General features: G+C 35.5%; 2 protein-coding genes across 5 annotated transcripts in view; both read left to right on the top strand.

Annotated features, from left to right (window-relative positions):
* The window catches only part of LOC127863431 (periodic tryptophan protein 2 homolog), a 36,448-nt gene extending 33,420 nt beyond the window's left edge, over positions 1-3,028 (top strand). For all 4 annotated transcript variants that reach the window (XM_052402957.1, XM_052402959.1, XM_052402955.1 and 1 more), the window contains 3 exons: positions 1,091-1,309; positions 2,156-2,381; positions 2,786-3,028. In XM_052402957.1, the coding sequence (XP_052258917.1) occupies positions 1,091-1,309; positions 2,156-2,381; positions 2,786-2,996 (656 nt within the window). In that variant the 3' untranslated portion in view covers positions 2,997-3,028. The remainder of the gene's footprint in view (positions 1-1,090; positions 1,310-2,155; positions 2,382-2,785) is intronic.
* A 2,668-nt stretch (positions 3,029-5,696) lies between these two features.
* LOC127863448 (myosin-2 heavy chain-like) lies at positions 5,697-15,192 on the top strand. The gene is made up of 4 exons (XM_052402976.1): positions 5,697-5,803; positions 8,152-10,546; positions 10,971-11,032; positions 13,141-15,192. The coding sequence occupies exons 2-4, from the start codon at positions 8,157-8,159 to the stop codon at positions 14,982-14,984; spliced, it is 4,296 nt and encodes a 1,431-aa protein (XP_052258936.1). The 5' UTR covers positions 5,697-5,803; positions 8,152-8,156; the 3' UTR covers positions 14,985-15,192.
* The last annotated feature ends 919 nt before the right edge of the window (positions 15,193-16,111 follow it).

Raw genomic sequence — 16,111 nt, 5'->3', positions numbered from 1 at the left:
GAAAATTTTTGCTAAAACTATTGAATTTACAAAACCCCAATTATTGTTGTCAAAAACAGGGGGTGAATTACCCAATATACACCAAAAGTTATCTATAGCCCTGGTAGCTTATCTTTCGAATTTTTACAAGCACATCTTCAACATTTACCTTGTGAACACTTTAGAGGCCATATTGATTGCCCAATCGTCATGAAACTTGGTCAAAATATTTTCCCAATACTATCTTGGCCGAGTTTAAAATTGGGCTAAAAAGCCAGGTCACACAATTTTAAACTCGGCCAAGATAGTATTGGGAAAATATTTTGACCAAGTTTTGTCATAGTGACCTTAAAGCAAAAGCCTGTAAACACTCAAGAAGTCACACTTTAAGCCCAATGATCATGAATGTTCATGAAAGTTGCTCAGAAATTATTTTCTTATGATATGACCCAGCCGAGTTTAAAAATGAAAATTGTCCATTGAAACACATGCTTGGAGGGGGCAGGGTGGTTTTCCTTATATGGTTCTGATGAGACAATACCAGCTGAAAAAAGTTCAATTCATGGGGGTCTCATGTAAGCGCCTTAAGGCCTTAGGCCCTCTTGTTATAAAACTATACCTGATTTTGATTTGGCATAAATCTGATCTCTATAAGAAAGTATATATTTATGAATATTGTGCAATTGCTTATTGTCTCACCATTTTGCAAAAGGACAGTTCAAAATGATTGATTCTATCATTTTTTCAATTCAAGGAGTTTTTTTATGCCCCTGGAAATAGGGATCGGACTGTCCGTCTGTCCGTCCGTCTGTCTGTCACACTTTGCGTTTAGGTTTCGAAAAATGCTCATAACTTCTATGTCGCTTCAGATAGCAATTTCATATTTGGCATGCATGTGTATATGGACAAGGCCTTTTCATACGCACACAAATTTTGACCCCTGTGACCTTGACCTTGAACTTAGGGTCCGCGTTTAGGTTTCAAAATCTGCGTTTAGGTTTAAAAAAAAGCTCATAACTTTTATCAAGCGTTTATAGGGGGCATAAGTCATCCTATGGTGAAAGCTCTTGTTTGCAAATAAAACCGTTTCATGTAATAATTATGTCTTTAGGTCGAGCTTGGGCAGCCACTACCACTGAAGGTTTACTGATCTATTCTCTGGACCACAATCTGGTGTTTGACCCTTTTGACCTTGAGCTGGACATCACTCCCTCCAGTGTGAAGAGTTCCCTGGCTAAGGGAGAGTATTCCACTGCCCTGATGCTTAGTTTCCGCTTGAACGAGCAGCAGCTGATTCAGGAAGTGCTAGAAATGATACCAGTCTCAGATGGTAACAATGATTATTATAACCTTTATAAACAACTGGTATCTTGTTGCTGGACTTAAGTGATCTGTCCTTCCTGGAGCTATATTTTCCCCAATTTTAATGCTACATAGTTTTTAAACTTTAAACAATGAGAGTTTGAACCCACTTATAAGTGGGATAGGGTTTTTCTTTCCCAGATGTGGTTCTTAAGTCATAACCCTGTGGAGACATCATATGCTCAGTCTAGATACAACTATTTTACATTGGCCAGGCTCTGTAAAAAGGGGGTATAAAACCCCATTTTCACAGAGGGAGGCTCAAATGTATTCTTATGAGAGGGACCCCACTGTGCTCTGGGGTATGCCATCTATAGCCTTGGGTGGGGAAATATCTTGTCATTTGCCAATGAAATTACTGTCTTACGATTTAAAAATCCTACTTTACAGAGAAATGTATTGGTATGTTTTAGTTTAAAATGTAACTTTTGGTGAAATTTCAGACATTTTAAGGTCATTTGGGAGAAACAGCTGTATGTAAACTATAATAATTTCAGATTGAGGCCTGTGTTATGTAGTCAGGTACTTCCTTGCTTATCATGGCAGTTATAACTGGTATATGTTGCTGTTATTGTTCAAGTAATAGTTTGGTGATTCTTCTGGTTCACTGATCAATTTTACTTTTTATGAGTCAAAATTTTATTCCTTTATCTACTCACAGCATTTTGTGTCTTGAGCTGATAGGAACAGAAAAAGGACTCTAAAGATGGGCTGGGTACAGGGCCTTGCTTTTTTTCTCTAAATGTTATTTTTTAGCTTTTAAATTGTATATGATGTTAATTCTTATAAATATAACATTTCTGCTGGTTTTCAGTGGAAGTAATCCTTGCCAACCTTCCAGACGTCTATGTGGACAAGCTGATGACCTTCATCGCGACCTTGATAGAGTCTACAGCTCACATTGAGTTCTACTTAATCTGGGCGCGTCAGCTGTTGATGCAGCATGGACCGAAACTGAAACAGAGGTCACAGTCTGTGATGACCTCGCTACGACTGCTGCAGAAAAATGTGACGAGAAAGCTTGAGGAAATAGGAAAAATGTAAGCTTATATTTTGTAATAAGTACTGTATTCTTCATTCTGTATGTAAATTTTGTCCTGTGAAGTTCATTAGGACATTGCTTTGGTGAGAGACCATAAAAGTTTTGCTGCAAAAAATACCGCGTTAATTTAACTGGTAGTTTTAAATAAGACTGTTACTCAAGATTCATTTGAACCATTAGTATAAGACAGCTTAAGAGCTATATTGACAATTCATACAATTTTTGACAAAGTTTTAGAATATAATAGACCGTGCAAATATGCTCAACTATTTGACATATGAGAACAAATTAAGACCATGCATGAATGACATCATGACAAGCAAAACAAGGTCCTTAGCTCCCTCTGTTATTTCAATGTTCTGTTCCACATGCTCTTTCACATGCTGGCCTGGTATATTTCAGCTGCGATCACAATAAGTACAGCCTTCAGTACATTATCTCTCTGTCCCAGTCCAAGAGGAAACTTGCACAGGCTGAAGGAAAGGAGTTTGGGTCTGACACCGAAGAAGGCACAACCACGGACCGAGAGGGGGCAGAAAAGGGGATTTCCATAGTTGATCCCAGTGAATCAGGGGACAGTGATTACATGGACTACCTTATTGATCATACATAAATCAAAAAATGAAATAAAACATTAAAAAACTGTGCTTGTTTTGATGATCTAGGGTTTAGTTTTTCATGCAAGAATTCAGAAAAGTGGGTTGAGACTGACTCACTTGTTATGGTAAATCAGAACATAATAATGATCTGCCAATCCGTCTGTCCTTTAGCAAATAATCTCCATATCAGTCTGTCATTTAGCAAATTATCTACCAATCAGTCTGTTCTTTAGCCAATGATCTACCAATCAGTCTGTCCTTAAGCAAATTATCTACCAATCAGTCTGTCCTTAAGCAAATTATCTACCAATCAGTCTGTCCTTTAGCCCAAGATTTGGTTCATAAGGAGATAAATCTGATTAAAGCGTTTAAAACTACAACACTTGGATACTCACACAGTTGATGTATTGAAATACCCCATATACCCAGTCACAGCACCCAGCCACACCTAGGTTTGACCGACATTTTTGTGGATCATTTGCCTAAGGCATCAGTTTTTCATGAAATATCTGAACACAGCAGAAAGTTGTGTAATAAAATTGTGCCAATCAGGAACAAGAACGATTATTAAACTTTTTAATTCAACTCGGCATAAAATGCTCAAGGTGAACTTTTTAGGTTAGTATATGTCCAGCGTCGTGTGTCAAACCTCTTCAAATTTTAGCTCGTGAATACACAAGTGGACACATGCTTGCACAATCTTGATAAAAATTTGCCCAAATGTCAATCTTGACAACATCTATACCAAGGTCGAAGCCTACTACCAGATAAACATAAAACACATAATTTTATATTTATTTTGAACATAGCTGAATGTTATACATGTCATATACATAATTTAACTAGAGTTTCAAAACAATTTCGAATGTGTATTTAAAATCGACAATTATTCTGTTAATACTACACAGGAACAGGCATTGGTGGCGTTATAAATGTAGTGTGATCAAATAACGTAGGAACCGATGTCCGGGTGTCAAAATATCGAAAGCATCAATAATCACGGTGTTTAAGAAAAGTATGAACTGATGCCCGGGTGTCAACATATCGTAAGAATCAATGTTCAAGGTGTCTTATTTTATTAATATCGTTGGAACCCATGTCCGTGTGTCAAAATATCGTACGATTCAATATTTACGGTGTCTAAATAACATATGAATCGATGTCCGGGTGTCTAAATATCGAAAGAATCAATGTTCACGGTTTCTTGGTAACGTAGGAACATATGTCCGTGTGTCCAATATCATAAGAATCAATGTTCACGTTGTCTAAATAACGTAGACACCGATGTCCGGGGTGTCAAACTAACGTAAGAATCAATGTTCAAGGTGTTTATAAAACGTACGAACATATGTTCGGGTTGTAAAGTACATAGGACCCAATGTTCGCTTGTGCCCAAAATAGCGTAGGAACCACTGTCCGCAGGGCCCGATACAGTAGCGCTCCTTGGGTGATCATACTTTTAATATAGATCTTAGGAAGTCCATACCGTCTGCTTATCATTTGCCACCTACCTATGGTATTCGCAAATGTGTTAAGGGAAATGCAGAGATTCAGCTACCAAGAAATAAATTTTACGCCTAGCGATAGTTTTACTTTTTTCTCTTATAAGTCCAATAGCCAATTAAAGGGACTTTTTCGCAGATTGACAAATTGACATTAATCGAGATATTTCACTTTTGTCAGAGGTTCAAAACATTAAAAACACAGTTATTAAAAAAAAAGAAAGATTTATAGCTTAACTCAATATTTCGGATTATATTTTTTATAGTTCTGAATTGTAAATTTAAGACCATAACTTATTATTTCCATTTTATATATGATAATTATTCATCATGAAATCATTAAAATGATTCAAATATGTGGATAATTGAAAGCTTTTTTTAACATTAGGTAAGAACATTCTCAACAGTTTCAATCAGTAGAATATCTTAAGAAGTTATAGGGAAAAAGAAGTAATACGAAAACGTTATGGTACAAATGGCGAAAACAAAAACGTTAAGGTACAAATGGCCTTCCGTAGTTTAAAAAAATATGAAAATCTCGATCTTTTCTCTCTTATTTTTCATATTTGTTTGTGTGTTTCAAGCATTCCTTAGATGCATACATATGTATATTTGTGTACAATGTGTGTTTGCTGCTGACTTTATTGCATATTTTGAAGAAAACTATAAGTCCCTGCATCATCCACGAAAACTAATTACAAAGTGGTACGTAGTCTATTACGTAGGCAACCTTCTATGACTGACGCATTTTTTAGGAGAAAAACATTAATTTCCAAGATGAAAAGAATAATATTCAACAAAGACATCTTAACTTACCTCCAAAAATGACTTAAATCTAGGATCTTTCATCAAAAGCAGACGATCACATCATATCGCGCGAACGCCTGTATACCGTGCATCTGATCATTTTATCTTCTACGGTGGTAATTTAGTGCCATGAAAATCTGTCAAATTAAAAGTCATTTTTCGGTTGTTTGCTCTGGCTAGACTTTGCTAGACTTTTGATATGTTGAAGAGGTGATATTTATCTACAATATTATCGAAAAATTATTTCTGTTGCAATTAGTTGTGGGTACAATTACAGATTGACTGGACTAAGTGTACGCAAGGGAGTGTAAACAAAACACTGCAGACTTAGCCGTTAACTGAAATCTGACGTCCGTATATGCGTAATCATAATGTCATATTGATAAAAAGAATAATCGTTACACACGCAAAATGATGGAATCATGTGGAGCTTTCCTTTTGTTGTCGTTAAAATTTGTGTCAACACACGGATTGCTTACATGAAGAATTTAAACGCATCAGGCACTACGAATGTACGTAGATAAGACATTTTATGAGAAACCTAAAAACGTGTTTGTACATTTGCTTACTACGGAATCCGGATAGTGCCATCTATAATCTCGCCCTTCTTTCATCAATGGCGACACGCAACACACGAAGCGATACTCGATATTTTGCGCGACATACTAAGTGACACACGATATTTTGCACGATACTCAAAGCGACAAATTCTATTTTTCGCGACACACGAAGCGACACACGATATTTTGCGCGATACACGATGTGACGCGCGATAATGTACCACGAAATATCGCCATTGTGTAGGTAGCCCAAAAGGCGATATGTCGTGATAAATATCGCGTGTCGCTTCGTGTATCGCGCAAAATATCGTGTGTCGCTTTGAGTATCGCGCAAAATATCGTATCTCGCGTTCAAAGGGCGAAACACGAAGCGACACACGATACTTTGCTGGACACACGAATCGACACACAATATTTTGCGCGATACTCGAAACGACACACGATATTTTGCGCGATACACGAAGCGACACACGATATTTTGCACGATATACGAAGCGACACTTGATATTTATTACGATATATCGCCTTTTGGGCTTCCTGCACAAGGGCGATATTTCGTGGTACATTCTCGCGCGTCGCGTCTTGTATCGCGCAAAATGTCGTGTGTCGCTTCGAGTGTCGCGCAAAATATCGTGTGTCACTTTGAGTATCGCGCAAAATATCGAGTGTCGCTTTGTGTGTCGCGCAAAATATCGTGTATCGCTTCGTGTATCGTGTGTTGCCCATGATGAAAGAAGGGCAAGATTATAGACGTCACTATCCGGATTTCGAAGCTTACAATTATTTTGCACGTGCTGTCACATTGGTGACAAGCTCATCATGTCTCTCCTCAGTTTGGATCATAATTAAAGTGTAATGTACATTGTTACAAATTAAAACAATCAAAGTTTAATCGTTTCAAAGCCTAATGTTAGTGTTGGTACATGTAGTGGATACTAAATAACATAGTATAACGATTAAAGTAATAATTGCGTGTTCTAAGTATTTAAAATATTCACTCCGAAGAATGCTAAATGCCATACAATATGGGACTCTAATAATAAAATTTGCTTGTTCGTCGTTTATCCACGAGCTCAATCGAGACATAAATACTATTCATATATACTAAGACGAAAGTAAACCAATTTCTGTTCAAAAGTGTTTGTTAATTATGTTGCTAATAATATTATCAAATTGTACATAACCAGAGGGGGTAATTAAAATGAATGAATACCAAATAGGATTAAATTGTATATAACTATCGGGCATTTACAGATAAAATGATCGTCTTTATTATTTTCTCATTTTGATTTTAAGTCTTAAGTCTATCATTATTAAAATTGTGTTCAGATCAAATTAGATTAAATGCTTAATTATTACGTATTGATTCCTTCCAGTTTAAAATTTAAAATGAAGACTACTTGTTTTTTGTTTGCTAGTATTTCTCATTCACTTTCAGCACAATAAATATAGTAGGTATCATGTTACTTATCTGATAAGTTTTACGGACATTTATTGTGAGCTTGTTTTCAACAAATGAGTTGTCCTACGCGACCATAGGGTAAATGCTTTATTGTTTTTCAGTCAAAACGTTCCCCTTGATAGACCCACGTATGTTAAAACAATAGTAAATCAACTTGCGGGTATTTTGAATCTTCAAGATATCAACGTATCGTCTTACGTTTTGTTTTGACTTTCAATAACAAAACGTTCGTTCACACAGTATTAGTAATGCCACTTGCACTAATTAACTATTATTGAGAGATTGTATTAGTGTGTGTAGTTTCTGTCACTTATCGGATTATACAATTGATTTTAGTTCATTAAATTACGTCATTATACTGATCAACAACCAGGTATTATTTAACTTTTATATTATTACTTGAAGTAAGTTCGAGTAAAACTTTGAAACCGAATTTCTGTTACGTATGCCTGTTGTATTTAATAGACTTACAATTACTCAATACTACTGCTAAATAAGTATTCTGTATACCCGTTTTAAAATTATTTTTCCAATCATAACATCGGATATTTTATCAGATATAAATTAGATATAAAGAAGTATGCATCTTGTTTGTTCTTTTAAATATAAACGGTAATTGTTAGCATATTATTTACTTATTTAATGACATTTCTGGTAAGTTGAATTGAACGCTCGTAACTACGTAACGAAGTTATTTCTTTTTCCTATTTGGAGTATATTTTTACACAATTTTATAAAGTAGTGCAATACAAGCTTACAGACGTGGTTTAATAGTTTGTGTATATTTCATCCCATTTTGTACTTCAATGTTTCATATTTCTGTTCTATTTAAAAATAGACGCCATGTTCACAGTGATCCCCAAACCTGAGATCATCGACCATGCCCGCCAACCCGGCGAGCCTGTCGTGGAGGTCATCGATAACAGTGGCGACAAACAAGTCATCAAAGGTTGGTCAGAAGAACCCTCACAGGACGATCTTACGTACAAACAATTGAAGAAACACCGTGATGCGCTGCTGGAAGCGGATCTTGTCAACAAAAAGAGATTAAAAGATCTTGAAAGGGAGAAATCTGAACTAGTAAAGCTGTACGAGCCGACTTATCAAGAGAATAAAGCTTTAAAGAGTCACATCACTCATGGTCCAGAAGTAGCAAAGATAAAACAACTTCAGATGGAAAAGAAATTACTTAAAGAGGAAGTGTTCAGGTTGAGTGAAGATAATAAAGTGTTAGTTGAACAAATGAAAGATGCTATGCAAAAATCGAAGAAAGTTCGAGATAGTATCTACGATAAGGCATGGAGAGATGCTTTAGAAAGGGCATCTAGAAGAAAAGAAGGAAAAGAAAAAGATGTTATCCGTACAAATAAAAAAGAAAGTGAAAATAAAGACGTTTTGTCTGAACCTGAGCCAATCGCAGAAGATGAACTGGATAAAAGACTTAACGAAATGGAAAAGAAATTAAAAACTGTTCAAGATAATTTAAAACGACTTAAGCAAGAAAAGAAAAAGATATACGCATTTCAAAAGAATAACCATGAGAGAAAACCAACAATAATCCAAGATGCAGTTGAAGCTAAACTTGAAAATGACCTTGACAAATTTACAACCAGTATTGACGAAGTTGAGAAGAAACAGACAGTACTGACGACTGACATTTCCGCAGCAAAAGAAGAGGCTGAGAAACCAAAACCCGATAAAACAAAATCACACCTAACAATAACATTGAAAAATGAACTAAAATCTGTCGAGATTCAGACGGACGATGTATGGGATCTCGTAAAGAAGAGAAAAATTTCGCACAAATCTAAACTGACCCAAACTAAGTATGATAACCACAAATCAACACAAACGGAGTTTCCGAAACGTGAACAAGCCACCAATACTCTAGCTAGAAGATTACAATATATCAATGACTTGAATAAAATGCATACTTCCACAGAGAAAGGAAGTGTCATCCAGATCGACCAAACGAGTGAAACATCGTCCGGTATCTCTTCTGTTAAAACGATAAAAACGCCATCACACTGGAAACAACGGCAACCAATATCAGTCACAACACCAGAACACGTGAAAGGAAACCAATATGCAAAGGCATTAGTAAAACATCATGTAAACGATGACGGAGTTTCACTTAACGATTCCTCTAGCACCATTGGGGTAAGCAAAAAAGCCTCTGTAAATAACAAATTGATGACAAAACAAACGAATGAACCTAAACAACGCGGACAGGTAACTGGTATTAACAAAGACAACACCAAGGGAAGTCATTATATACAAGAACCCAAATTGATGACAACGCACATGAAAGAACTTAAACAAAGCGGACAGGTAACAGACATTCACAAAGACAACACAAAGGGCAGTCGCAATCGACAAATACCCAAAGTTTCAAAAGAGCCTCTTCGACAAGAAAACGAAATTGAAATGGCTTTAAAAACTAAATCCGAGAAACAGAGTAAAGTTTTATCCGAATATGAGGACAAAATAATGGTCGAAACTATAAACGACGCTAAACTGTTTACACGGGCAAAAGCTAAACATAAAGATAAGACAATGTCTGAATTTAGAGATAAGATTGTTGATGACACGAAATTACCACGTCTTCATCGTGCACACGGAATGGTAGGACTTAAAAACTCGAACAATAGGTCAATGAGCCTTGAGAGTCTCGATAAACTGCGACTAAACCAAAGTGACACGGTAAATCATCGCAATAAGCCAGGTAAATCAATTGCTAGAACAATAAAAGTGAAAGCCAGTTCAACAGATGGTCGTTTCCATCCATCTTCACGCAAGCGTGATCATTTTACAGAAAACAGTATTCAATCAAACGTGCAAGATGTAAAAGAAAAGTTTGGTTCATCAGAAAACATAAACATATCAGGTCGGCTTAAAACAAAATTGGTAGATGTAGAAAATCTCAATGTTCATTATCGAGATGAAAGTGAATACGATGCGATTCTTGACGAGCTTAAGGAACGCTATAAACAACCTCTAGAAACTGTTGCTCCCAAGTCGGATTCACCAACACCGAAGGTGCGAAAGAATTTCGTTCAACCACCAGCAAAGGTTCACATGAAAGACGAAGAGATTTTGAAAGACCCTATCACGCATATTGCCACAGTCAATGACACGTATTATGGCATGATCGATGATGACATGGCATTTACGCCAATAAAGTTTATGACTAATGCGCGAACTGTCGGTATGGACAGTCTAAAATTGTTTTTGTAGCATGATGTTGTATGTTATGTAGTTAAAGATAATTTAAAACAATTTTTAAATTATATATGTATACAACGAATAGTATGCAAGTATATAAATCTGTGCTACCAAATAATAATTTGTCAGGTTTTGACTGCGACGGAACGGGCGTTGGTAATCGATATTTTATAACATGCAATTATTAAGCTGACACCTTTTTATTAGAGCTAATGAGAATAATTAAACTGTTAAAAACGCACATAGTGTCAATGCTTTATTCGTTCATATGCGTATGTCAGGTAGGACGACCATGGATCTGAAATGTTCATGCACCCAAAATAATGTTTAGTCATCAAAATGAAATGAATGAAAACTGTTGGATTTGGATTGTCTTAATTTATAATTATTAAATATTTCATGCCCAAGCGTCAGCTGATATGATTATTTTAGTAAGACACGCATGGTTTGTTACAAAATGAGTGTGCGTGGGGGGATTTATACAAAGTTTAACAGTATCACAATACAGCTGTGATACGACGGTCAAAGGTGTTTTATTTTACTTTGAACGTATATAAATACGTCCTTAATATGTAGTGTGAGTCTTCTGCAAGTTTGCAGAAGTTTATGGTGCGATCCCACTCTGGATCCCGATTGCCTATCTTACGGAGGATTGCGGAGATAGTCGATGTATCAAGATTGGTGCGACCGCATTTGGCGAGTGTGGGTCACATAGCAATAAATAAGAGAATCACTGTTGTTTCGTTTTAACTCGTACCGTTCAATATGTTATTTTGTTTACGACAAATCACATGACGGGATTACAGTTTGGAACAGTTCACGATTTATGTTAGCCCTGGAAACATCTTTTTGCGATACACTTATCCTAAAAATACCAGGCGGACGCGTCAAAGAAGTGTGCATTTTGTTGCTTATGCAAGTATGGTTCGGTAGAACAACACATCTAACAGTTAGTATGGACAAGTTTGTATAAATCCGAGTAAAAAAAACAACAACAACACATTGTTCTAATCATGCCAAAATGATGTTATATTCTACTGCTTCATCAAACCAATTATAATTTTATTTAGGTGTTGATTGTAATATGCAATAAAGCTATATATATATATATATATATATATATATATATATATATATATATATATATATATATATATATATATATATATATATATATATATATATAATAACCGATGTTAAATGTTAATCTCCGTTTAAATCAACCGTTCTGGCTAAAGAAATCTTACAGAAATAGTTATTTCATTAGACCAATTAATTATGCCAGTGAACCATTGTCCAACTCTCAGCCCATAAAACTGGGTTCAAAAAAGTCATTTCACTGCATTTTGGGTTTATGCCGGTTAAGGGCGCCAAACATCAACATTTTATATTTACTTGAATACGTACTTTTCATCCAAATACAATAGAAAATAGAATTTTAAAATTGTCATTACACGAATCAATTATTTTGAAACTTTATCTGGTTATTATTCTTTTTGTCTAAATAATATATTTACGTTGTGATTAAAATGTGTTCCATTACACCATATTATAACACTACAGAATACATATTGTAGTAAATATGTTTTAGAGAAGAAAATAAAGCGGAACGAGGCTTCCGTCGACGAACTTATGTAAAAAAAGCATGTTAACACTTGGTGTATATTTTAATGATATCTTTATGCGTGTGTATATACACGGTATATGTGCGTACTAAACAAGGCTGTATAACACATTTAGCGGTAAGAGAACAATTGGCCATATGATACAAACACTTTTCTCTCACGAACACTTAGCTTATTTAATTGATATAGTCTTTGATTATGCTATAAATACACAAAATCAAGCTTGATCGTAGAAAAAAAATGTTACAAATGCAATAAGTGTAGAACGGAACTTTTTTTATTAAGTATGTGTAAGTGTGCGATTAAAAGAAATTAAGTTCATTCTCGTATACGCGACCTTGAATTAAAATATGTACTTGTTATTGATCCGAATTGTTTTGTTCTATGTTTATGTAATAACGTAATAATGCAATTAAAAATAAACTTAATACGACCAAAGTCGTAAGATAACGAGCCGCACAGAACTGCTTTTAACTTTATTTTTTGTCCCAACCAGCCGTGAAGATAATAACCATGCATTTTAGTCGAAAGGCCAAACTATCGTATATCATAACTTTGGTAGATAAAAGCGTCAGTGCTAACCGATTTACTTGTTTGTTAAGAGTGAGACCATTTGAATGTTGATTTAACATGTTTTTGAAATGCGTCTGTAACGAGATTCGGAATAAGTTTAGTATGAGAATTGTCAGTCCGGACAGGCGATGTCAGTGATTGGAACTATAGGTTGTTCAAAACAAATGGTAATGAAGTTGGCATAATAATATATAGTATTCATATATTAATAATTACTACTATATAATAGTGAAATAACGATCGGTCAATACTCAGTTAGCACTTGTAAAAATCATAAAGGAATCGTTTAAATCACACGCGCAAACTATTTTCTGTTGATATTTTGTTGCATATCAAATTTAACGATCAAAATAATAATTAGTTGTAAATAATGTCATATGCTGTAGTGCGGATTTTTTTTTCAGAACGCAGGGCAACAATGTTTACCGTTATACCACGACCGTTAATTATCGACCACAATGTGGCTGACAAAAACGTCGATGTCATTGACCACAATGCGGACCAAAAACCGCGCAAATGGACTAGAGATCCGAATAAAGCTTCTAGGAAAGACTCTTTATCATTGCCCGAATTACTCAAGCAAAAGGATGACCTCCTTGAAGCCGATATGAAAAACAGAAAACGCATCAAGGAATTGGAGAAGGAACGTGAAGAGGTCTTGACATTATTTGAACCAACATATAAGGAGAATCAGGCCTTACGTGGACATATTCTTTACGGTCCTGCCACTGTGAAGATCCGGGAGCTGCAGAAAGAAAGAAAGGAACTACATGACTACGTTCTAAAACTGACAAAGGAAAAGAATATGCTGGCAGGTCAGCTTAAGGAAGCTATGAAGAAATCAAATACAGTTCGAAATCATATTCAGATGAAAAACTGGAAAGACACTTTAGATACAGCTAAACGCAAAAATCGAGAACGGGAAGAGAAAAATAGCAAGTCGAAAATTGATGCAATAGTCGCCAAAGGGCAAGCATCCGAAAGAGATCTTAATGATTTGCAAATAGAAATTTTAGAATCGGAAATTAAATCACTTCAGAAAAGTGTGAACAAACTCAAAAAGGAAAAGCATGAGATAGATACATTTAGACGTACTTGTAAGGTTGAGAGAAAGCCAACAATTATGCAGGACACTGTACACGACAAGATAAATGTCGATATTGAACAATTTGCAACCAGGTTGAAGGAAATGGAAGGAAAGCACTTCAACATTAGAAATGTCATCGAAAAAGCAAAACAAGATAAAGGAATTGTTACAGGTGAACACGAAAGCGATAGTGAGTTTTCGGACGTTGACTCGCCAGATTTTAGTGAAAAGGACTGGGAACAAAGAGACCAGAAGATACATGAGCATACACCAAACAATGGCAAACACGAATCCGCTAAAAAGAACGATACGGCATTAGGTCGAATTGACAACGAATCGTTCCAGATATGGGAAAAACAAAAACAAAAGTTTATTGAAGACATTCAAACATTTAAGAAAAACAAGGGTAAATCTAACAAAAACACGCATACTGCACATGGTGAATTTATTCAAAGTCGGCAACTTCTTACCAATGAATCAAAAGGTCACCAATTAACACATAAGTCTGGTAAAAAGAATCCTCACAAAGACAAATACGGCCAAGCAGAATCAATGCAGAATGAGGTTCGAAAGAGACCTTTGTCATTAGATAATCGGCTGAAAGGTAAAACTACCGAGAAGATTGCAGACACAAAACCAAAGTCTCAGAGTTTAGAAGATCTAAGAACAATAGAAAAGTGTGATAACAACAAGTCATCAACAAAAATAAGTCGAGTTAAAATGAATAGCCTCCCGAGTCCAAAGACGACTGAGCATACACCAAGAGATGGAAGAGCGAACGCTTCTTTTGAAGAAGTCGATTTGCCGAAAATTAAACCATTCCTGATGCACGTTCATTCGATTTCTAAAGAAAGACGTTTTGGTCGAAAGCAAGCTCAGCAAGGAGAAAACCAAAATTCCTATGACGAAATTCTTAACGAATTGAGAAGTGAACAACATAAACTTGGTATACAAAGTGCTTCGCCCGACACTGCAACACAATCGCCTAACGTCACTGTATGTCTTAGTGGTAAACGAAGGAGTGCGCGTGAACACGTAAATGACGGCGATCGCATGAACATGACACGTTACGGTGGTGTGAATGACGTCGCGTTCGTGCCTATCCGCTTTATGAATGAATTTAAGAACGTCGATGTAGAAAGTCTCAAGGTTTTGTTTTAAACACCCTTTATTGTCTTTGTATACATTGTTTAAAGTAATGTTTTACCCTTTTAGACGGTTTGTAATGTTGTGTGCAACCAGTGCCTTCTTGAAAATTAGTTCTACGTATTCATATGCTAATTTATTTATACATTGTCGTAAACATAATTGTAAATTGTCTGATTACACTGAATATATTTGTTTTTATTTTTATTATTATTTTTTTAATTATTATTATTATTATTATTATCATTATAATTATACATATGTCTGTTGTTATTCGTGAATGTCTTTTTCCAGAAATAAAGCATGAACTGTATTTTATTGCATTATTTGAAACAGTGCGATGCAATCTACAATATTTTGTTTAAGAATATTTTTGTGTTGATTCAGAACAGCTAGCTCCAAAGTATCATTCACGCTTTTTAATTAAAACAGATATATACAATTAAATTTAATGCAACTAGTAATTAAAACGAAAATAATCAAAGTAACCTTTTCTCTTGAGTGTTAATTATGATATCGGGCCTATGTTGGGCCAAAGACTTAGAATTATAGTCTGTTTAAATAATTTCTTTTACATTTGTTGTTAGTCAACGTATATATTAATAAATTTTACACCATTACAATCAAAATGTTGGAATTAATACTAAATAAGTTTATTATTTTCAGTTTCAAAACAGTAGTATAATTAGCAAATACTGTGTTCCAGTTTGGTTAAAAAGAATGTAAAAATAAAATGTTGTTTGAAGAAAATGTTCTTTCATTTATTTAAGAAACTGTTTAATGGTAGGCCCTTAACACTACCAATAACAGTTAAAAACAGTTGAGGCTAGACAGGGACTGAGGAATGGTTAAAAGTATGTCGGCACCATGCTGGCTCAAGAAGGTTTCGCCGATATACATACCAATGTCGGACCAACATCGAGCCGTGTTGCACTCCCGATCTCAGGCCGATGTAATTACCGATGTCGGGCCGATATACATACCGACGTCGGGCCAACATTGCGCCGTGTTGCACTCCCGGTATCGGGCCGATGTAATTACCGATGTCGGGTCGATATTGAAATAAATATCGGGCCGATATCGGACCGATTTGAAATGTTTGCTGGGAGAGTGTCGCATGCAAATAAGTGATCAGTGTTCTT

This window comes from Dreissena polymorpha, unplaced genomic scaffold, assembly GCF_020536995.1.
Source record: "Dreissena polymorpha isolate Duluth1 unplaced genomic scaffold, UMN_Dpol_1.0 chrUn008, whole genome shotgun sequence".
In the NCBI taxonomy this organism is placed as follows: domain Eukaryota; kingdom Metazoa; phylum Mollusca; class Bivalvia; order Myida; family Dreissenidae; genus Dreissena; species Dreissena polymorpha.
Note: the sequence above shows the minus strand (reverse complement) of the source record. Positions and strands in the feature narration are given on the sequence as shown.

Coding starts and splice junctions, on each gene's coding strand:
- LOC127863448 (XM_052402976.1), top strand. CDS start 8,157: ATGTTCACAGTGATCCCCAAACCTGAGATCATCGACCATGCCCGCCAA. Junction 10,547..10,970: donor GACAGTCTAAAATTGTTTTT/GTAGCATGATGT, acceptor TGATTATTTTAG/TAAGACACGCATGGTTTGTT. Junction 11,033..13,140: donor GATTTATACAAAGTTTAACA/GTATCACAATAC, acceptor TTTTTTTTTCAG/AACGCAGGGCAACAATGTTT.